General features: G+C 41.3%; 1 protein-coding gene across 4 annotated transcripts in view; it reads right to left on the bottom strand.

The window, feature by feature from the left end:
• The window catches only part of TLN2 (talin 2), a 143,606-nt gene that overhangs the window by 56,277 nt on the left and 64,903 nt on the right, over positions 1 to 22,426 (bottom strand). For all 4 annotated transcript variants that reach the window (XM_063169273.1, XM_063169271.1, XM_063169272.1 and 1 more), the window contains 15 exons: positions 18,728 to 18,791; positions 16,537 to 16,641; positions 15,622 to 15,777; positions 14,644 to 14,745; positions 11,713 to 11,789; positions 9,950 to 10,130; positions 8,290 to 8,403; positions 7,522 to 7,630; positions 6,635 to 6,843; positions 6,405 to 6,503; positions 4,786 to 4,953; positions 4,368 to 4,662; positions 2,859 to 3,025; positions 1,671 to 1,799; positions 164 to 277 (listed from right to left, as the gene is read on the bottom strand). In XM_063169273.1, the coding sequence (XP_063025343.1) occupies positions 164 to 277; positions 1,671 to 1,799; positions 2,859 to 3,025; positions 4,368 to 4,662; positions 4,786 to 4,953; positions 6,405 to 6,503; positions 6,635 to 6,843; positions 7,522 to 7,630; positions 8,290 to 8,403; positions 9,950 to 10,130; positions 11,713 to 11,789; positions 14,644 to 14,745; positions 15,622 to 15,777; positions 16,537 to 16,641; positions 18,728 to 18,791 (2,089 nt within the window). The remainder of the gene's footprint in view (positions 1 to 163; positions 278 to 1,670; positions 1,800 to 2,858; positions 3,026 to 4,367; positions 4,663 to 4,785; positions 4,954 to 6,404; positions 6,504 to 6,634; positions 6,844 to 7,521; positions 7,631 to 8,289; positions 8,404 to 9,949; positions 10,131 to 11,712; positions 11,790 to 14,643; positions 14,746 to 15,621; positions 15,778 to 16,536; positions 16,642 to 18,727; positions 18,792 to 22,426) is intronic.

The raw sequence follows: 22,426 nt of genomic DNA, 5'->3' as shown, positions 1-22,426 counted from the left end.
TCCTAAAATTAATTTAGGATGCATGGAACCAAACTAGTATACAACAGGACTTTTTATAGATGTTCTATGCAAGAAATCATTATTGATTTCATTATTGATTGGTGATCCTCATCAGTTCCCCAAAAGCATTGCTCAGGAGTTGTTTGCCATGGGCTGTGTTTACCTTGCAGCTCTGCACAAGTTGCTGGTGGGCTGCTGTGTTCTTATTGGAAACAGCTGCATTCTGAGAAGCTGCAATGGTCTGAGTAGCAGCAGCTGCAGCTTGTTTAGCTGCAATCTTTGGAGAAAAAGAAAGTTAAATCAGTTCTAAAAGTGAATAATTCAAAGGATGGAACACACATCACTGTAGGTAACTTTGACAGTAACAACATTGACAAATTAATAAATTTTATCCCTTAATTTGATTTGCCTTAAGGAAACCTCAACTGACCATCATTGCTCTTCTCTCAAGGTGAAAATGACTGGAATACTGTTACCCATCTCTGATTTGCCAATAAAGAAAAAGGCAGGGTTATAAGCATTCTATGCCCTTACTCTTTGACAGCTTAGGTTTCAACAAGAGGAATTTAAGTGAATTACAAACAGCAGAAATGGTCTGAACAACGAGCTCCTATGAAGGCCAGAGGAAACAGCAAAGCCCCCACACTGACACCTCCGAGCCAGGGCTCAAGGGAGCCAATTTCTGCTGAGACTGCCCTATGGCAAAAGCAAAGATCCTACAATGACACAGAGGTACAAAATACTATTTCCACTTCTGAGTCTAAAAGCATTGTAAAGACCTACTTCAAATATTATCAACATATCCCTATTATAAAAATAAAAATTCAACAACTTATCCAAGGTACTTCAACATGTTGTACAACACTAACTGGCTCACTAAACAGAAGCAAGCATGAAGTTTGTTACATATTATATTCCTTTGTAAGCCAGTATATGTTATAACAGCAAAACATATTAAATACTCTTTTTAGAAAACTTTCTTGAATTAGAAAATTACAGATATCAGCCTTTATTTCCTACAGTACTCCTGATTTATAGTTCTAGACAGACACAGGAACTCAATGTATTTCTGGAACCTGGTCACCTTACTGCATTTGAACCAGACTAATGCAAAAATCACAGTTGCAAACTAGGAACTATGAAAAGTTTCTGTTTTTTCTTCATTTTAGTTGAGAATGTGAAGATCAAACTTTGCCCACAGAACAAACTCCCATGGTATGTTATCCTTACTAAATTGCTTTTCTCCTAGGCTGGGCCACGAGATAGGCTCTATCTTTTTACTTCCATTTCTGCTTCCTGACTCTGAGTAATTCCCCAGTTTAACTGGACATGCTGTGATCCAGCTAACTTGGTACAGAAATTCGTCTGGAATTCTATATCCCAGTAAAGGCACAAGAGGTACTGTGTGTAAATGGCACACCAGAGAGATAAATTAACACAGCACTGAAGCCATTTCAGCTCAGCTGTTTAATTTTAGGACTAAGCCACCATCAAATGCCTTCTGAGTCAAATCCTTACAGCACTTTACCACATCTGTGACACAAGTTACTCAATTTTCTGAGAACTATGTTATGATCTACTGGCATGTCTAATTCTAAGCTTTGTACTCTGGAACTGAGCTTACAGCACTGTCATTCTCTGCTTAGCACTTTCACTACATGGTTTCCAACCTCCAATCTGTTGACAATTTTCTTCTTGATGGCATTCTGTGCAGCAGCATTTGTAGCAACCCGCAGTCCCTCTGCTGCTTCCCTCAGACGCTGCTGCTGATCTTCATTTTCAGGATTGGCTGCAGCTCCCTGCACAAAATGTCCAAGCAAAATTGAGTCTGAGTAAAAATGACTGGAGAAAATGTGGATGAGCATCAAGACTTAAATCAGCTACATCAGCATTCATTCTCTTCCAAATTTTCATAAGGAAGTTGGAAGAACACTAAAGTATTACAAAACTTCAGAAAGTCTGTTTCTAGTGGAAGGCTGTTACTATGTGTGGTGCTTAGAGGAAGTAAGCTGAACATTTGCTTCATATACCACTTCAGGTGCTTGGGAAAAAAGAAGAAAGCCTTTTTTAACTGCTTCTCCTTTGATGTGAAATAATGTACTTGTATGAATATAGGTTTTTGAAAAAAAAAAAAAAGTTTTAAAATTCCCAATTCAATATATCTTTCAATAATTGCAGTCCAAAATTTGAAGTTTAACACAGTAGATCATCTCCACTTGAAGTCTGAAAATACTGGAAAGGCAAGGATAGCAGCCAGGCACAGGCCTTCTGGAGTCCCAGCAAGAATGGCTGGCCCTGCTGCTGTAAAAATAATTTCAATGCAGGATCTGGGAAACAGTTCAAAGGAATTCAAAAATTCAATTCCTCCCTAGCAGACTGAAACAGAAAGGGAAGAAAAGTTGTGATATTTGTGTCTCTTGTGAAAACAAGGAGGGAAGGATGTAGAAGGGAACAACACAGGCAAGATTCCCCAGGTGAAGGAAACTGTTTCTTTAACAGAGGGGAGTTACTGTGTAATGCCTGCAGGAAGAGATTGCTGTGGTTGTGTTGCTCCCTCTCACTGGTACAGACCCTGCACCACAGCAGGGCTCAGGGCTGTGGTAACTGCCCTGCAGGGCTTGAGCCAGGACCACAATGCACACAGGAAAGCAAAAGCAGTGCAAGATGATTTCTGAAAACCAAAAAAATCCAGGCAGCTAATAAATTGGTTTTTGCAATGTAGTAAGTCATTAAATGCTAAACTTCTACAGGATAAGAGAAACCAGATAAACAGCCAGATGCTATTTATAAACCCCAGCACCCTCTCTTCCTTGTGCACAGCATTACAATTTTAAGCTGACAGCTCATTTCCCTGGTACCTTTGCAGCTTCCACCATGCGGGCTGTGGAGTCTGCCAGGAGCTTTGCAGCAGCCAGGAGCTTCTTGGAGTTCTCCATGTCAATCTCAGCCTCTGCATCAGACCTCATGGCATTGACCAGATCCGAGGTGGCCTGAGCCAGCACCCGCGCCTGCCGCACCATCTCACCTGGGAGCACAGGGATGGAAAATGCACAGCCCCACCTCACCCTCTCCTCTCTGCACTGCAGGCTTGCTTCAAACCTCAGCCTCCTTTCACAAGGTAAAAATTTAACCTCCATTTGCTGAAGTGTTTTTTCACTTAAAAATGATACACATGTATATACACATATAACTTGAAAGTTTCATAAGCGAATCTTGGACCCCAATATAAATGACTGAAATCACTACAGTGGAGACAAAAGTGTAGTATTTGCAATCTAGATCGTAAGACAAAAACACACAATCAGTAGTTTTAGGTAATTTTGAATATGCAGTTCAAGGAAACTACTGTCCCAGCAAAAACTAACAACTTGGTTTCAGATTTTAGGTAATTTTGAATCTACAGTTCAAGGAAACTCCTGTCCCAGCAAAAACTAACAACTTGGCTTTCAAATCACAGCCAAGATTTCAGTCCTTGAATAAAAATCATCCATATTCTTCCTGTGTTTCTGGGGAATTAGCTTTTGTCTAATATAAACTGAGAACTTTGTTAGAAAACACTTAGCACCATTAAGTTCATTTTAGCCAAAACCATCTTGTTTCTTTTTTAAGAAACTGCACTTTTTAGAAACATCTCAGAAGAAAAAGCAGATGTAAGTTTAAAAACCTACAACAAAATTTATGCATAGTAACACCAATCACTATGAAGGATTTACCCAGGTGCCTGTCTTCTTATTTGGAGATGAGAAACTGCTATACAATACTATGAAGCGAAGCAGTGGCAGAAAACACAAAATATTACAGTGTTCCTTTAGCATGGTATTGATTGTTTTCACTGAATATTTACTCCATCTAGCACACAGCTATGTGCACTCTGCTGATTTATATTATGAGCTGGATCACTACCCACAACAACAGCACTAGCTTAGAAGCAGAAAACAGAGAAGGATTTTTATTTTCTTGACATACTGTTGTAGCTATGATATTTTCTGAAAAATCCTTTCCTTAGGATTTTTTCTCCTGAGAAGCTGACAGGCCTCGGGAACAAAATGTAAACATTGATTATCTGCTGCTGTGGAATGCAACAGGTGCATCTGTGATTGGTCTCATGTGGTTGTTTCTAATTAAGGGGCAATCACAGCCAGCTGGCTCAGACTTAGAAAAGAAAGAATGATGAATGAATGAAATCTTTCCATCCTTCTGATGAAATCCTTTCTTCTATTCTTCTAGTATAGTTTTAATATAACATATATCATAAAATAATAAATCAAGCCTTCTAAAACAGAGTCAGATCCTCGTCTCTTCCCTCATTCTCGGAGCCCTGCGAGCAGGGTCACACACCGCGGTGAGCCCGTGCTGCGGGCACTCACCGGCATCGCCCATGGAGCTGAAGATGCTCTCGGTGACACACATGATGGTGTCGGTGGCCTGGTCGTAGCGGCCGATGGGCTCCCCCCTGCTGGCGAACTGCCGCACGTGCTGCAGGAGGTCGTGCAGGGCCTGGCTGACGATGCTGGCGGCGGCGCTGACCTGCTTCAGCAGCTCGCCGTCGTCCGTGGCCGCCTGGCACGCCCGCACGCAGTTCTCCACCGAGCGGTCCACCAGCTTCCCTGCCTCGATCAGCTGCTCCTGGCACACCGGGGAGCTGATGGTGGGACTCACCACCTGCGTGGGGACAGCACCCACAGGAGGTTTATTACTCACCGGCCCACGCTCGAGGCACTGGGGACAGGCAGCGGCTCCCCCTGCACGCGAGGCTCCGGCCCTTGGCCAACGGCCCCGGCTCACCTTGGCACAAGCCACGAGCTGGGAGGTGGACAGGGCACACTGGGTGGCAGCAGCAATGACCCTGTTCTGCAGCACTGTGTCCTCAGCCACCTGCGCCACGTTCTTGGCCTTCAGCACCAGCATGGCAGCAGCGTTGGCAACGGCTTTGGCCAAACTCATCAGGACATCCTGGTAAAGGAAAAGGAAAAGTCAGTCTGAGACATGAAAACACACCCAGCTGTTAATTCCTGCAGCCACTAAGTGAAAATAATTTCTTCCCATTTCCCCACTTAAAATCCCACCCATATACTTCAGTTTTTTAGTAGGATAGAGTCTTCCTAATGCCTCTATACTGTTAAAATAACCTGGTTTTCCAGCAAAGGAAATACTTCCAATGCACTTATAAATAATTTCACCTTCACAGCAGGCAGAAAACCTTGCATTTCTAAAACCAAACCCACTACTTTTTGTTTTGCTTTTAGATATGATAAACCATCCCCTTTCCTTACCCCCTATCTCCAACCTCCATAACATTGATAAGAATGCTTAAATGCTTCTTCCTCTTAGCCAAGAATTGTAATAGATATATTCAGCTAGGAATACAAATGAGAACTGATGAAGTTCACAGATTCACTGCTGGATGAAGGGTGAAAATGGCCTGTAAGTTGTATCAGCAGACACCTTGCACACAGTACACTCCAGAGGAGTAGCTGCTGCTGAAAAGTGCCTTCCCTTGCTTCTGGTGCAAACATATCCTTGGCATTCAGTGAAAAATCCACACATGCTTTTTACAGAGAATTTAAGAGCACTGCTAACAGCAAACACTGTTAAATCATAAGGCATTAATGATTTTGTAAATGCTACTTTTCATCTTGAAGAAATTTTGTTTGCAACACAGTTTTTTCTACTCAGTTTACCAAATGATTTTATTAACTTCTACATGTTTACATATATACATACAGACACAGCAAACACTTACATAAACCCCATTATATTTAATGAGAAGAAATACAGTGCAAAAAGCTCTCCATGAAGCATCTGTATGATGCACAGAATGAAGTAAGGGTTCCTATGAAATCAGCATTGTGATTGTGTGTGACATTCACATTCTCTGAAAAAATTCCTTCTCCCAGGATTTTTCTCCTGGGAAGCTGAGGAGCCTCAGAGAAAAGAAAACAATTCTTATTTGCTTCTCCTGTGTTTTGCTCATCTGTTTGGAGATTGTTTACCCCCACAGGTGATTGTTTCATTGCATTCTGCTGTGAGTTGTTTTCACTCTTTGGCCAATTATGGCCAAGCTGTGTCAGGGCTCTGGCAAGAGTCACAAGTTTTCATAATTATCTTTTAGCATTCTGTAAGTATCCTTTCTTTTTTCTTTAGTGTAGTTTAGTATAGTATTTTTAATATAATATAGTATAATAAAGTAATAAATTAGCCTTCTGAGAAGCTAATTTAATTTAATGAGAAGGCATTCCCAGCAAATACAATAATTGTGTAATTAAAATCAACTTCAAAATGGATTCAATTAGCATAGGGAAACTTCAGCATTTTCTAACCACACTCTGAGCAGCTTGGTTTTATGCAGGGACCTCCTCATTAAAGCTGCACAGTTCTGAGAGTGAAAACAATCCCCCCATTACCTGGAACCTCTCATCTGTCTCATTCTCCCCAATTTGCCTCAGCAGCTCCCCACTGGCCTGTCCAATGCTTCCAGCTGCAGTCAGAACTGTCTGGCGAGGCTGGGAAGAGGTAACAGAGAAATGCATTAATTCACAGAAATTGCATTTTATATTTCCTCAAGGAACTTGTGCATTAGTGTGCATGCAATATGGCCAAAAAGAGGGAACCTGACAAGTTTTCCTTTGCTCACCTCTCCTGAAGTTGGTTGCACAGCCTTCAGCAGGTCTGAGACAGCACTGGCCAAGGTTCGAGCAGCTTTCAGGAGGTCTTCTCCACTTCCAACCTCATCATCCATGAGAGCAGCAAGCAGTTTCACACCTTTGGACATCTCAGTGAGGTTGGAGGAGATGGTTGTAATTGCACATCCCACAGCAGTGTAATCAGTGTCAACTGGGTCTCCTGCAGAGCAAATGGTTTTCAATGATCAGAATGCTTTAGTGGCTAAAAGGGAAAAGCAGCAGCTACAACAAGCTACACTGGTGAGAGATAAGAGAGACATTTCAGGACAGCCAAGCAATGTCTATTAAGTAATGTGCCACTTAAAAACACATTAGATTGCTTTAAACTTTCTCATTTCTACACTTCTTCTGCAATAATCTATCCTCTAATAGAATGTTTCTTCATTCAATGCCATTTGCTGAGAAGTCCACAGTTTCAGCCTCCTTCAATACTAAAAGAACCTAAGGCAAGACAGTCTTGTCTCCTTTAAGCCACTCACAGCTCCCTCAACCTGTAATTTGCTGAAGAAAAACCCCCTGTCAATAAAAACAGAAACTCTCCTTAACAACTGCCAGATCAATGATGCTTTCTTGTAGTAACCTTGCAAACACTCTACTCTGTTGGATAAGCCAGCTCCATTTGGTCTTCACTGACTGTTACACCTTTAGAGAAACTGAAGATAGAAAAAACTGTGCTGGGAGGGACACCAAGTTTGTTCCACATGTCAATGCATTAACTACTGGTGTGTTTTAAAGAAAAGTTTCTGCAGCTGCCCCATACTCAGTTCATGTTTCTTGATTTAGATTGACAAAAAAATAGAATGACAACTGCAAGGAAATCCTTCCCATTGAAATTTACCTGCTGTAAGGTTAACAACAGATGCAGTTCCTGCAGTGATTGCATCAACCTGAGAGTGTATTTCATGTTTTGATTCATCAACCTTGTTCTGAACCCAAACTCTTGATGCCTGAAGAGCAATAATGAAAAGAAGAATTAAGGACTGCAGTGAGGTTCTGTAAGGTAAGATACTAGGTACATATCCCATTCCTTTGTGGATTTTTAAAAGTGAAACAGAAGAAAAACAGCAGGCCCCTTAAGTGAAATAAGAATGCAAGCATTTTCCTCTGCTGATTCATTCATTACAGATTTGCTGTCACATTTCAACAGCTGCCCTTTTAAGGTAAATGCCATAAGAAAGGCTAAACACTCTTGACTGACAGTCCCCCATAAGCAGTGACCCTCTGGGGCTCTGCCATCCTGCCCTAACCTGGATCATGAACAACAGAAGCATGTTTTGTTCTCATTTTCCATGTTTCTGAGAGGCAGTAAGTCCCACCATTAATACTGCCCATAGTTTGTGTTTAACTGTACACATGCCCACAAAACAAGAGCATTCCAGGCAGGATTATGCAGTCTGCTACATCAGGTCTCAGGAGACTGATTCTCTAACCAGTCTCCTGGTGTCCTGGTGGACCAGTGAGGTGGGCCACTGTACATGAATTCCTTAGTGAGCACAAATTTTACCCCATATTAAAAGCTTTAGCAGTACCACTCTAGATCTGGGGGCAATGACTAAACTGCTCTGTGAACACCCCAAGGGCCACTGCTGTGTGGGTCAGCACTCACCATGTCCTGCCCCAGGGGTGGCAGGTTGTCCACCTCGCTGAGGTCGGCCTGCGCCTGCTGCACCGCGTGCATGCTGCTGTTGATGGTCCCCATCAGGGCCTGCTGGGCTGAGGTCTGCAAGGCAGAGCAGGGCAATGGCTGGGCTGTGCTCCACAGGGCACTCCAGGCACAAGGGACAGCAGCCCAGCAACCACCCCAGGCCATTCCAGAGCTGCCTTTTCCTGGCACAGTGCAGAAAGCAAAGCACTCACACTCTTCTCACAGCCCTGATTCTGCTCATGCCATTTTACACTCTGTGCTACTTTCACACAGATATAAAGTCCTCACCTTTCTCAGCTCAATGGCCAACAGACCCACACAAACCCACTGAGCTGTCTTACTGACCTGCATTTGAACAACATGAAAAATCAATTTTCTAGGAGACCATTACTGATTTCCTGGGACAGTCTCCCAATGCAATGAAGGATGATTCTAAAACTAAATTGTCATCAATATGCATAAGCTAACAGAAAACTGAAGGGGTTTAGCAGAGCAGGATGCTGCCTGTACTGGGTCTGTCTGTGGCAGAAGTTCTGGCTGCAGGGGTGGCCTCTGGGAGAATTAGCCAGAGGCTGCCCCATATTGGGCACACACAGCTGATTCTAGACATCTCCAACAGACCCAGCACAGGACACAGCTGAGTGCAGCACCCAAACTGATGGCACATCTGAGAAAGGGCAGTGAGGGCAACAAGGAGTTCAAGAAACAGCCTTGCCAATGCCAGTGCCTGACAGGGATGTGGAGAGTGTGCTCAAGACAGCAGAGCTGAGTTTCCTTAGCCTGTGGGAGAGAGCCAAGTGCAGCAGGTATTTAACCCCTTTTTTTCCCCTTTGAATACTAGTTTTAACTACTTAAAAGTAAAGAAAAGGCTGGAAGAGCCTGCTTTAAAGAAAATGAGGAAATAAATCAAAAAGTGACACCCTAAATATTTAAGGGATACTCATAACTTATGTTTGGTAGAAAAGTCAGGACATGACAGCCAGGACTCTCAGTCTCAGAAATGTGTACAACATTCTGTTTCTGACTACCTGCTGCACAGACAGGTTTCACGAACAAAAAATCTGGTTTTATGGTCTCACTGCACAGAAAGATTTGACATTCCTTTGCAAGAGTGTGGCCAGCTCCATAGTTCTGTGTTTTGCTTTATTCAGTTACTCTCCCATCAAAACCATAACCTGACCTACCTGTACCAAACCCTTTCCCCTACCCACACCACACATCTGATGGCTTTGGCTGCTGAAATAAGCCAGCTCTGCTCATAACACTGTGTACAACCAAACTGACAGGTGTCAAACCTGCTGGAAACCATGGAACCAGCAGACACAAGCAACCAAAACCTTGTAAATCATACATGAAGATGAAAAAAATACTACAGCTTCTCAGCTCTGCTTCATTATCACCCTCTCTGCCTCAGCATTTTACTGAATTACAGCCTGAGTGCTGTAACACAGTCAAGTTGATGGTGCCATTCCTGGTTGCTCTAAACAAAAATTTGTGACCAATATCTGCTCTTCAATCCCTGAACGAAGCTAGGAGCCTGCTGCAGTGCCTGGGACAGCACTTCCTTCTACTGAAATACTCTGCAGAAACCCATTCTTTCCCAGTAGCAAGTGTTTCTCACAAGAGGGGGCATGTGTCCTCTGTGCATCTGGCCAGTTGTCACTTGCTGCTGAGGGGAGGGCATGATGCCCACGTTGAAGGTCTCGGGGCCGCTGGAGCCCGAGCGCATCACGGCCGGCAGCGCCACCGAGCCGTGCTCCACCTTGCCCGTCCTGTTGAACTGCTGCTGCAGGATGGTGGGTCTGCAAAACACCAACACACACTCAGTCAGCTCCTAAAAACTCAGCTCTGCCTCAGCTAGGCTTTCACTTGCATTTCACAGTGTTTGGAGCAGCTGGAGAACTTGATGGTTTTTCTTTGGAACCATTTTTTAACATATTGGACAAAAGATAATGTGGGGCTTCTGGCAGATCAGTTATTAATAGCACTAATGAGCAGGCACCCAGGAAAGATGGCAACGTGCAGCTTTGTTAAACATGAAACAATGGCTTTACCCCTGTTAGACACTGGGCAGACAGAACCAGAACAAGGTTTATGGCATAACAACTGCTTTGTTTCACTTGTATCACAGGCAGATCAATACAAAATAGAAGCATGAACCTTATGGAGATCTTTTGCAAGTACTCCCTAGAACTGGGATAAAAACTTAATTCTTCCTCCTTTACACAAATAAGCACACACAGTACTTGCAAATAATCTGGCAGTCCTCCAGATACTGGACTGGAGAATAATAAATAAAGTTACTGCCATCCTGAACTGCCTTGCCAGATATACTGATCATATTTAAACATGATTCAACCTTTAATAGCTGGAAGTGTTGACAGAAATTCAGGCTGTAACAACACTCTGCTGAGGGGGAAAAAAAGTGATTTCAACCATGAAAAAATTTTGTATTTATCTACTACAAGTTCTGGGTTTCTCTGCACAGCACTTAACTAACAGTATATGCTGGAAGTGATTTGGAAAGGGCCATGTCAAAATAAAGCACATCTGAACATGTGTAACCCATCAAAAGATGAAATTTCCCATAAGGCCACATGAAATACCTAACAAATCTATCTCATATAAACTGTAGGCTTAACAATAAATCAAATGGACATTTCACATACACACTGCTGACACTGCCACCCTCAAGAGCTCCAAGAAAAGACGAGTGGCTCATTACAGCTTCTAATGTCACAAATCTGTTTTTATGGTCTCACTGCACAGAAAGATTTGACATTCCTTTGCAAGAGTGTGGCCAGCTCCACAGTTCTGTGTTTCCCTGTATTCAGTTACTCTTCCATCAAAACCACAACCTGACCTACCTGTACCAAACCCTTTCCCCTACCCACACCACACATCTGATGGCTTTGGCTGCTGAAATAAGCCAGCTCTGCTCATAACACTGTGTACAACCAAACTGACAGGTGTCAAACCTGCTGGAAACCATGGAACCAGCAGACACAAGCAACTAAAACCTTGTAAATCACACATGAAGATAAAAAAAAATACTGCAACTTTTCAGCTCTGCTTTATTATCCCATTCTCTGCCTCAGCATTTTACTGAATTACAGCCTGTGTGCCTTTGTTCAGGGGTCAAGTTGATGGTGCCATTGCTGGTTGCCCTAACCAACAATTTTGTGACAAATATCTGCTCTTCAATCCTTGAATGAAGCTAGGAGCCTGCTGAATTGCTTGGGGACAGCATTTCCTCCTATTGAAATACTCTGTAGAAACCCATTCTTTCACAGTAATAACGGTAATGCTTCATTTGAAAAAGCTGCCACTGCTAAATGTGGCACTCTTAAAACCAGACCATTTCCTCCTGTTGCATGCACTCACTTCTTAGGTGAAACAGATTCTTCCAACATGGTTGATTCCTCATCACCTTCAAGCCCAAATCTATCTTTACTTTGTTTCTGGAGGGGGGGAAAAAGAGATAAGTTAAACAATGAGTGTTGTTTCTTGCTTTCTCTCCACCATTTATCACAAACATAAACAAATGACCTGCAAAGCCTTGTCAGGTGCTGAACACCACATTGTTGGGCAGTGAGTGACAATACATCCTCCCCCAGAGAAGAGGAACTCTTCAGCATTTAACAGCCCAGGCTCTAAACCCTGGCAGATGAAATATGTAAAGGAAAAAACCTGCTGGTGCCTTTTTGAACAAAGGTATAAGCAAAGTGCTGAAGTGTTACTGCATGGTGCTACCCCCTGATGCCTCAAGATTTTAGCCTTCATATTTTTGAAATCTTGTACTGCAATATGCACAATTCTAAACTCCATATAAATGTGTTAGTTAACTTGTTAAATGTTAGCTACCTGTCTTCACATTTTGCTCAGAGAAAACAATCCCTCTAGGCCTGAGATCCAAGCACACCCTACAGCCTCAGGCCCCAAAAAGTGTAAACAAAAGTGAAGGGGATGGGGAAGGGGGGTGGAGAGCAAACTGGGGGAATGTAACTTCATCACCTGAGGCTGTCATTGGAGGATTAACTCCTGATATGTAAATGGACCAAACTTATATCTGTCTGAAAAACTCGTGACCACCATTCATTTTGGGGAGGCTCTGTCTGCCCTTAATATACCTGAAAGATATACTTAAAATATAAAATTAATGATTTAAATTTAATTATTTAAAATTAAAATATACTTAATTAAATATATCCACTTTTATTCTTTATCTTTGCCAGGCCTCTGTTTCTAGATAAGCCCAAAAAAGGCATCACTGCCAGTAGGAAATACATACCCACCAGTAAAGACAATAAATTGAATAGTGTCTCCAAGTCATTTTATCATAGTCTTTAAAAGTGCAGGACCTTAAAGTTGACTTTAAAGACTTTAAAGTTTAATGTTCAGGCTGACTTCAGGGTGAAGATTGAGGCAGGGGTTTTTTAGTGCTAAGAGAGATTTGTAAATATGTATAAGGGCACTAAGACTAGAAACAAGAGGAAACTACAAATCATAGAAATAATGCCTTATAAAAAGAGTCTATTTCTACTTGTTGCCTAGTGCAGAGAAACTGTCTGCTTTCCCTCTCGCTACATGATTTGTAGTCTGAGTCCATACAGAGGAATATAAACAGAGAAGTATCCACTGTGCCCTTCCATCCAAGAGGAACTCCTCATGCACATCCCTATGAACACACTACTTTGGAGAAAGAAGTTCTCACTATTAGAGTTTGATTTTATGCATGGACTCAAGCTCCCTATGTCTAGTCATGATTGTGCTTGACTTCTGTAATAATGTGAAGTAAAAAAAGAAATCTACTGGTTTTAATTTAGATGTATGCTACTCAAGTTCTGTGTTCTCTGTCAGCTGATTAATGACCTATCACTAAAATTGCAGGACATGAGGGGTTGGGTGGAGTGGAGAGGAACACTGTACTAGTAACACTTGAGCAGAAAATAATGTTCCCATCAATGCACACTGGAGAAAATGAGCTGGACCAGCCCAAAACACAGCAAGAATTAACAATATGCAACTGAAAGCAACAAACCCAACTTTGATGCATCCATCCCAGACATTACTTGGGCTCAACAACTACAAACTGCAGCTTCTCACATGAATCAGGGGTGTTTATGAATGAACCTGTTCCTAATTCATTAGTTTCAAACTGCCTGTGTCAGCAGATGGTAGAGAAAAAAAAAATCAAAGAACTGGGAGTGGAAATTTGCACATTTGTATTCTATCAAGACAGAAGGCTGCTTCCATTTGGCACTGGACAGCAATGCTACTTTTGAATCAAGTTTTAAACCATCTACAGAAACCTGCAATTTATTTGATGTTTATTAAACCTGAGCCTGACAGCCTCAGAGAAAAAGGCATGTGATGAATTCTGGCAATCCTCCTCAACCTTTTATTATGTAACCCTTGATGTTACATCCTAACTGCTCACACTAACAAAGGCAATAAATTCTGGGCTTCTTAACTTTGTGATTTCTTACTGCTGAAATCTATTACAGTAAAGAATGATGTAGTTGGAATGTCAATGAAGTAAAATTTTGACATGAATGAATCAGTGCTGTCTGAACACCTCAGTTTTCTGTGTAACATGATTAGAATGGGACCATTCAGCTCCATGTGTGGTGGCAAATTTGCCATTTTTTGCTGTTGCACTTGTTTGCTTGGAAATATTTTGAGTATTTTGGAAATTTGTATCAGCCCTTCCTCTCTCCTGCCAGGCACATTCTATAAAAACAAGTTTCAAGGCAGTCTGACCTCTTCACAAACACTGGTTTTTATCCCCCTCTGCACAACTCAGGTCTAATTTTTTGCTTTACTAATCACAGTGTTTTTAAAGCAATGTACTGTTGGGGCTTTTTGGTTTGTTTTTCTGGCCAAAAAACTTTCTCAGCTTTGGTACATTATATACAAGAGCACCTGGACAACTATTGTGTAGTCCTGGCTGTAGTTTTAAATGCTGCTTCTAGGGTAATTTCTTCCCACCTGCTTTATGAGTTTGGACTATAGCATAAAGATCCACAGCTGAAGTTTTGGACTCTTCCCTGGGTATACACTCACAGCCACCAGGTCACTTTCCAGACAGAAAAACAAAGCCCAGGAGTGCTGTACTGAGCCTGACACATGCTAGAGATGTAAGAAATAGCCTTGATTTTTCCAGAAGCAGTGCCCTACTTGCAGGTAAAAATATATAACATCAAAACACAAGATACAACACTGACTCCCTGAGAGAACAACTGCAGTTTGCACACATCTGAATTTTTGCATTGTTTTTTTTTTTTGCTACATGCCAAGACATTAATACTGTACCTTCTTTAGGATGATATCAATGTAACCTGCAATTAATTGAGAGATCTGCTCTCCTTCAGTGGTCTGTACTGAGTAATAGCTTTCCTGATATTCACCAAAATCCTGAAGAAAAAGGGAAAAAAACCCAAAACTTATTTGAAAGTGCAAAGTAAGTAAATGAAGAAACAGTATCAAATATGAGTGAAATTCTGAAATTGTATAGACATTTTATTATATCCAACAGTAAGTTAAACTTCTCCAAGATTCTAAACCAGTCTGTATGTGAGACTGAGGGAAGAGAGAAGAATGCTTTTTATTTCAGTTTACTCACAGATGTTTCATAAATTGAAATACCCAAGAGATACTTCATCTAACTTTATCAGATTCAGTCACTTGAGGATGAAGTTTTTTTAGAATTTAATCCTAGAGCATAATCATCCATGCAACTGGAAATTAGATGCACATGAATTAAGTGAATGCAATTTTCCAGCTTCTGCCTCTTGCTCCATCACTTCAAACAACCTTTTCATATACAAAATGTATGTTGCAGTGGTCTCCTATTGACCAAATAATTAGCAAAATATCACATTCATGAAGCTTCTCTAAACTCATAATTATCAAACACATGAATGAGCCAGCTGACTTTGTTTATGTTCACATCTTGCAAGTCACAGAGTGCATTATGAATGACAAGCATCATAACTATGTACACAAGTGTGAATAATAGTTTTCTTAATTGGCTCTTCAGTTAGGCACAAATGAGATTTAAGCAGTGGTTTGTTGAAAGATTTAAACAGTATTTCTGAGGAACTGGCCTGTCCAGAAGCACCAAACTCCAGACTGAACCTGGACTACAGCACGTGCCAGTTTACTGCTTGGGGACTCAGTGACTCTGTCAGGCTCGAGAATTGGAGACGGAACAAGTCACAGCACAGAAACTGCTCTGAGCCTCCCTGCCACACAAATCCCCTGTCCTCTGAACACACACAGCCAGATTACCAGAGTGAAGCTCTTAGGGGAGGCAGCCCAGCGTTTCACAGTGGTCAGGGGCCACTCCTGCAGCACCTCCTTGGTCTTCTCATCCACACGCATCACCGAGTCCTTGGTGACCCCCAGCAAACGAGGAACCAGCTTGTTCTTGCCTTTCATTTTTTCCTGAAACAAGGTGTGGGAGATTGTTTTCCTTACAAATGAAGCTTCCCACAGGACAAAGGAGAAGCAAGAGAGAATATTCTGCAAAGGGAAGCAACTGGCATGCAGACAGTGACGATTTAAAACTCCAGGCTGAGTTTGTTTACAGACAATGATTTTCAAGCAATGCATTAATTAAGAAGCTCTGGTCTTTAGTGCAGCTTTACTACTCAGTTCAAAAGACAACCCTATTGGTGAAATTTCTCCTGATGGGCGGGAAGAATGATGAGCAGGACTCCATGATATCACAAGGCTCATTAAATACTTTATTATACTATATTATTCTATACTATTTCACACTACATCTAAACTGAAACAAGAACTCAACTGAACAAAATCTTTTGACTGTCTCCTGACCAACCATCAGGACACAGTTTGCAGAGATTGGTCAAGAAAACAAAACACTCCCACCAGAATCCAATTACCAAATCCCTTCAGGTAAACAATCTCCCACAATGCATTCCACTTGTGCACAAACACAGGAGCAGCAAATGAGATAAGAACTGTTTCGATCATTCTCTTCTCTGCTTCTCCAGAGAAAAAGCTGAGAGAGAGAATTGTCTCTGTCTGCTCAGAGAACGTGAATCCCACACAGCCCCTGTTCTCACTCCTCCTGGAAACTGAAGTATCTCAGTGGCTGAGGTAGCAAACCCTGGCTGAGAGAGGGAGCTGAGATAACCCACAACCAAGGGCACGGGGTGGTGCCAGCAGGAGCTGTGTTACCTTCACAAGGAAGAAGGAGACGCCGTAGGTGCGCAGGGAACGCGCCAGCTTCACGTACTTCACCTTGGCCTCTATTTCTGTCATCTCACCACAGTTCTTGTGCTCCTGCAACAGAGTTCTGTATCAATTAGCCAGACCAAAGCTTTCTACAAACAAGAAAAGGACACAGCTTTTATCTGTTTCAGGATCATCACAATTAGAATATTTGAAAAAAATACTGGGTAGAAATGTTAGCACAACTATCACATAATGCCTCACATGAGAGAAAATAACTAACCTGGGCAAACAGAACACTCCTCTTTGACCATCAACCAATCTGTGCCTCAGACCATGCACATTAAACCCCTTCTGACACAGTTTAAAATTCTAGGTATTCCTGCTGTTCGACATCATTAGGTTTCATACAATTAATACCTCTTCACTCAGCTTTTAAATGTCATTTAAGTGTACCCACACCCTTTTTTCCTCCTAGAAACAGATTCTTTATTTCTGCTTTGTGCCCAAAACTTCTGACTCACGACAGCCTCACACCTTGTACTTGAGACCATTTTTCACGCCTTGTAGGCACTTCCAATGGGCCTTTTTTGCCAGTTGGAGCATTATTCAAATTTTTTTTCCATCACAGGAAAATATCTCTACAGCTGAGGAACAAAAAATTATTTCTCTGAATAGTGTGGCCTGAAATACTGAACTAAGTGTACCTTGTAACTCAGTCTCCGTTTATTACTTAAACAATGTGGTCATTAGTAGATTGATGATGATGTGTAAGTAATGACAGGTACCCATTTTATGTATTTAAATTTGTTAAATTTAAATAGGATCTGCTCTCCTATCCAGACCACTGTGCTGAAAACCTCATCCCAATGTCTCCCTATTTCAATCCTGTTTGTGGGATTCCCCATCCCACCCCACCTTCCCCTCAGGTGCTTCTCAAGTGCAGGGTGCCACCTCTTTGGGGCTGACCCATGGCAGCAGGGGGAGCAGCAGGAACATGGGAAATGCCCTCTGATTCCACTTGTTCCCACCTCCCCAGCCTGGGAGAGCACTGGGAGGGGGAAATGCAACTCCCAAAACCTCCTGCATCCCAAGGACACGGGCTGCTCCAATCTGCCAGCTCAGCAGAGAACACAAGCAGGATCCCCAAAGAACAAGGAGCACAAATGTAGCACCTGCCAAGCTCCAGAACTCCACGGCTTGGGAAACAGCTGAGGGTTTTTCAAAAAGACAGCTCACATATGCTACCTCGTTGATTCTTTGCCCAGATCAGTGCCCTCACTGCTGAGCCTCTGCTCCATGCACTACAGCACATAATGAGTGAAGCTACTCCTAGGTCGTATCTGACATGGGCAAAAATCCCATGCTCTGAAAAGCATGGCTGTGATACTCAGAAGTGAATGAAGCTGGTTTTGCTCAAACTGCAATGTCACTGCACCACATAAAGGTGCACAGCAAAGTGTCAGACACACTCATCTCCAAGGAAGTGCTGAAAACTCAAGGTAGAACAGACTCCCTAAGTCAGAGGATTGTTCAGCTGGGAGGGCAGCAGACAAAAGAAAGGATGTGACCTGCTCCTGCCCTCGAACTTGTCTCCCTAGCTGGGATCTCAGATCTCTGGTGTGTCCTTCCAGAAGCCACGAGACTTCATCCCACCTGCTGACCTCAGAATTTTCCAACTTCCACTGTATTGCCACACTTGTATTTCTGTGGGCAGTTCCCTGATCCATCCATAGCACTCAGGCCCTCAGACCACTTCTAACAATACCAGCACATTTTACCACTGGTACTTAACTTACAATGGGGTGATTCCCACACACATCACTGAATTCAAGCATTAACAAGCAGAATTAAGGCTCATGTTTGAATGAAGCATGAAATTAAAACTGGCTTTCCTAAACATGTGTCTATTTTAATACAAATATGGATTTTTATATTTCCATGCAACTGACAAAAAGATCTTTAAAATACTTAATTTTTACTCTCTCCATTGGATAACCATCAGTAAAGAAAGAATGATTAGGACAATAAATCCACTGAAGAAATAAAATAAAAGCTGTCAAATACTTGGTACTTCATTTTCTGAGAGCTATATAGTTCAAATGTTTTTGTATACTACAAAATGTACACCTGGGAATCTCAGATTTTTCTTATAAATGTAGTGAAACTATAGTAGCTTTTTCAGCCTCACAATTACCTGAAATATTCTCTTTTCAGCCCCTCTTTGTTTGGTATATTCTTTAGGCAGGAATTCTTTCAGGCTAGGGGAAAAACAAAAAAGAAATTCCAAAGTTAATGGTTCCTCCTTGAGGAGGGATGCTGTCCATACATCTTCAGTGGCACTAGGTCCCCCAGGCTTCCTGATGTGGGTGTTAAATACTTGCACAACAAAACAAAACTAAATAGAGCAAGAGCAAGTGGTTGTCTTACCACCTGAGTTGCTGCCCCATGTGATACCTTTTCATGTTTTGAAAATTCATCAAAAATAAAGAATAGCTGGGACACTTTCCAATTTTAAATTACAGGATGTGCCTCAGCAGCTCAGAGGTTTCATATCTAAGTGTGACCACACTCAGTGTGATCTGGGACAAGGGGACATGGAGGCTTGGGCCAGCTCTGGGTTCAGACACTGCTGTCACTTGGATTTCCTGATGGGTGGGAACAAGTTCTTTCTCTGTGTCATCCAAGAAGTGTTAGAGCACCAATACTGTACTAAAAACCAGACACTCATTTAAGTGGACACTTAACACCACTGTGTTGTCTCAAAGTGAAAAAAGAAGCAGTTTTAATTTCTGCAGCACTCAGTTTCCAAGGCTCTCAGAACATGGATTAAATTAAACAAGTTCAGCTCCCTGACAGAGTTCGGTCAGAAGGAATCCTTCAACACCTCACCTGCCCCTCCTTGCTGTACAATAAAATAACCCTTGATCTCAGCCAGATTTCACCCTAACCTGAGGGCATAACAGCATCATCCTTTAACAAATAACTGATCTGGACGGTCCCTTCCCATCTGGAATATTCTACTCTGATGAAACCATGTCATACATTCAGCAGGTCATTTTCCATCTGAAGAAACCTGCACAGTTAAAATAATTAGTCTCTAAGGATTCCCCCTGCTTTGGACTATTAAGAATCATAGAAAAAGGATGACTGGAGAATGTCCTCCTTGTTCTGATTTATTCAGTGAACAAGCAACACTTGACACTGAAGGCTAGACTACCCACTATGATACAAAGTTAGACATTTTGAGAAGGATGGATGTTTTAAACAAGACTGGCAAAATATTGCTCAGCTGGTCTGTGGGAGTTGCTTTGTTTTTATATCTTGAAGGTGGGTTTGTTTATATTACTGTCTGGGGTTTTTGTTTGTGTTTTCAAACACAAAACACTGCCATTGCAGACAATCAAAAAATAGATCAACATACTTAATTAGGATTTTGTGCTTCAAAAATATTACTCAGTACTGAGATCACACATTTTGTCTTTTCCATATTATAGAACAAAGTAAGAACAACTGTCCTTGATAATCTTTGTTCTGATGTTCTCATAGCTACATCTCACTTATCCATGATAAAGAAATCTCTTCTTGGAGACTTATTTACAAAGACACATCATGGGGTAGGGAAGGCTGAGAAGCCAAATTAAAACTGTAGATAAGGACTGAATACAGCTTATTATCTTAAAAATCTGGTGTGTCTATTATGAAATAATTGGTGGTTTTATACAGAACTTCACAGGTTCAAACCAGTTTAGTTAAATTCAATTCCAAGGCAAATTAACAAAATAACAAACTCAAACCTGAATTAAACGAAGTTTCATTCTGGAAATCAATTCATATAAACAAATAATTTAAAGCTATCAACACACTTTAAATCATCTTTTATTAGCTAATTTTCTCAGCTACCTGCATACAGATAAACTATCAGAACCATTACCTTTTTAAGCTTACCTACTTAATTTTTAATGAATATAACACATTAAAAAACATTGCTAAGCAAGCATTACTTGGAGCTTCATAAGCAGCAAGGGTTAAGAAAACAACTTTGTGCTTTGTCCACTAACAGCAATTGTAATACCCCTGCACACGTGGGTGGCAATTGGATTGGAAGTTTTTTCCTTCTATCACCTTCCACTACTTTTAAATCAAGAGGCAAGTGATCCCCTCATCTGAAAGGGTGAAATGCCAGTTGTGAACAGACTTAAATTATTTTAATTCTACCTATAATCCAGATATCTTCTTTACAGACACAGTTTCACTTTATGTTGCAACTTTTTAATGGAGCTGGCAAAAACAATGGAAATATCACTTAGCATTCTTTAATCCCTTAAATGACACATATTAGAATGTGTACATTGAACTCAGTTAAAAAAAACCAGCTAATAGCAAGCAGGGTTGATTTCACTTGGTTTACACTGAATTTCATCTTCTAGTTTCTTAAAAAGTTACATGAGTGCCAACACTTGGATTGTTTCTCATGAGCACAAATGTGTTCCTGAAAAATCCAGCTTCATTCAGCAAACCAGGTTAGACTGAAGAACTGAGCTCAGCACCAAGCTCACTCATCATCTGCAGTGTATTTGTTGTTCAGTGTGCTTGCACAGAATGGAGCTGTGCAGTTTGAGTGCTCCTTTCCTACCTGCACAGGAGCAGTGGGAGCTCTTTATTAAATATTCTCTCAGCAAATTCAGCCCCAGGGCAGCCTCTGCAGGTGCCATGCAAACCTAGATCTGTTCCAGAAAGCAGGACTGCTTTTAAATTGACAGTTTAATGCTTTCACAATTTACTTTGGCACGAGCTTCAAGGGAATTCCAAGAACCAATACCAACGTCTTAGCAAGAGGCAGGAAAAAATCTCCATCTGTGCCAAGAATATTTTAGCAACGACAAAAAAAGATACAAAAGGTGTCTCTACACAAACATATTGTAGACAGGCAACTAAACTAAGCTGTTTCCAAACAATATCATTAAATACTACTGCTGCTCTGTTCTATCTTTTGTACAAGCTGACAGATTCTCCTTAAGGGAATCTGTAGCATCTTAAGGTTTCAGCAGGTTTTGAGTGACTGGACACCTCCCAAATGTATTTCACATACTGAGCTACAGCATACAGTTTATATAAAAGAAAACCACTTTCTTACTTGAAAAGCATCAGTGTTTATGCATTAAATAATCTTCAGAAAAAAATAATGAGGATTTAACTACACTTTTCTCTGTATTGCTCACAGTGAGCCAGGATCACTTGGCTCACTTAGACTCACAAAACAAAAGCAGGAGGTTTCACAACAAGGCTGCCATGATGGCTGTGTAAAATAAAGATATCATCACTAAATCATAAACATGTACACTTCAAATTAGGAGACAATGACCAGGGACTTACAGTTCTGGAGCAGATTCATCTACAGAGGAAAAAACTGAATTACCTCCAAATAAATGCTTAATTTTATGAAACTGATAAAACACCAGGACACAGAGCAATTACACTTGGTTACCTGCCAAGTTTGGTTCAAATACAATCAAAGCCCTAAATGAAAATAAAACAAGAGCAGAGAAAAATGCCCTACTGAATATAAGAAGGTTCTGAATTTTTGAATTCTGGTTCAAAATGGTTTCCACTGGAGTAACACTTTTCTAACAGATTGTTCAGTTATTAATACCTTTCATCTCTATTAGGATTAAAAAAAACCATAATGCACATTATATGAGTGATGACTGTTTCATGATGGGCTCCAAACTGTCCAGCACTGCATGCAAAGTACAAGCAGTACATGCACACAAAGCAGCTTCAGTAGACCACAAAACACACTCACTGTATGGGAGCTTAGAAAAAAGAAAAGAGAAAGAAACTTTCACTGAAAAAACCAAGCAGTGCATTAAAAAATCCTAAAAAATTTAAGCAA

This window comes from Melospiza melodia, chromosome 15, assembly GCF_035770615.1.
Source record: "Melospiza melodia melodia isolate bMelMel2 chromosome 15, bMelMel2.pri, whole genome shotgun sequence".
NCBI lineage: Eukaryota > Metazoa > Chordata > Aves > Passeriformes > Passerellidae > Melospiza > Melospiza melodia.
Note: the sequence above shows the minus strand (reverse complement) of the source record. Positions and strands in the feature narration are given on the sequence as shown.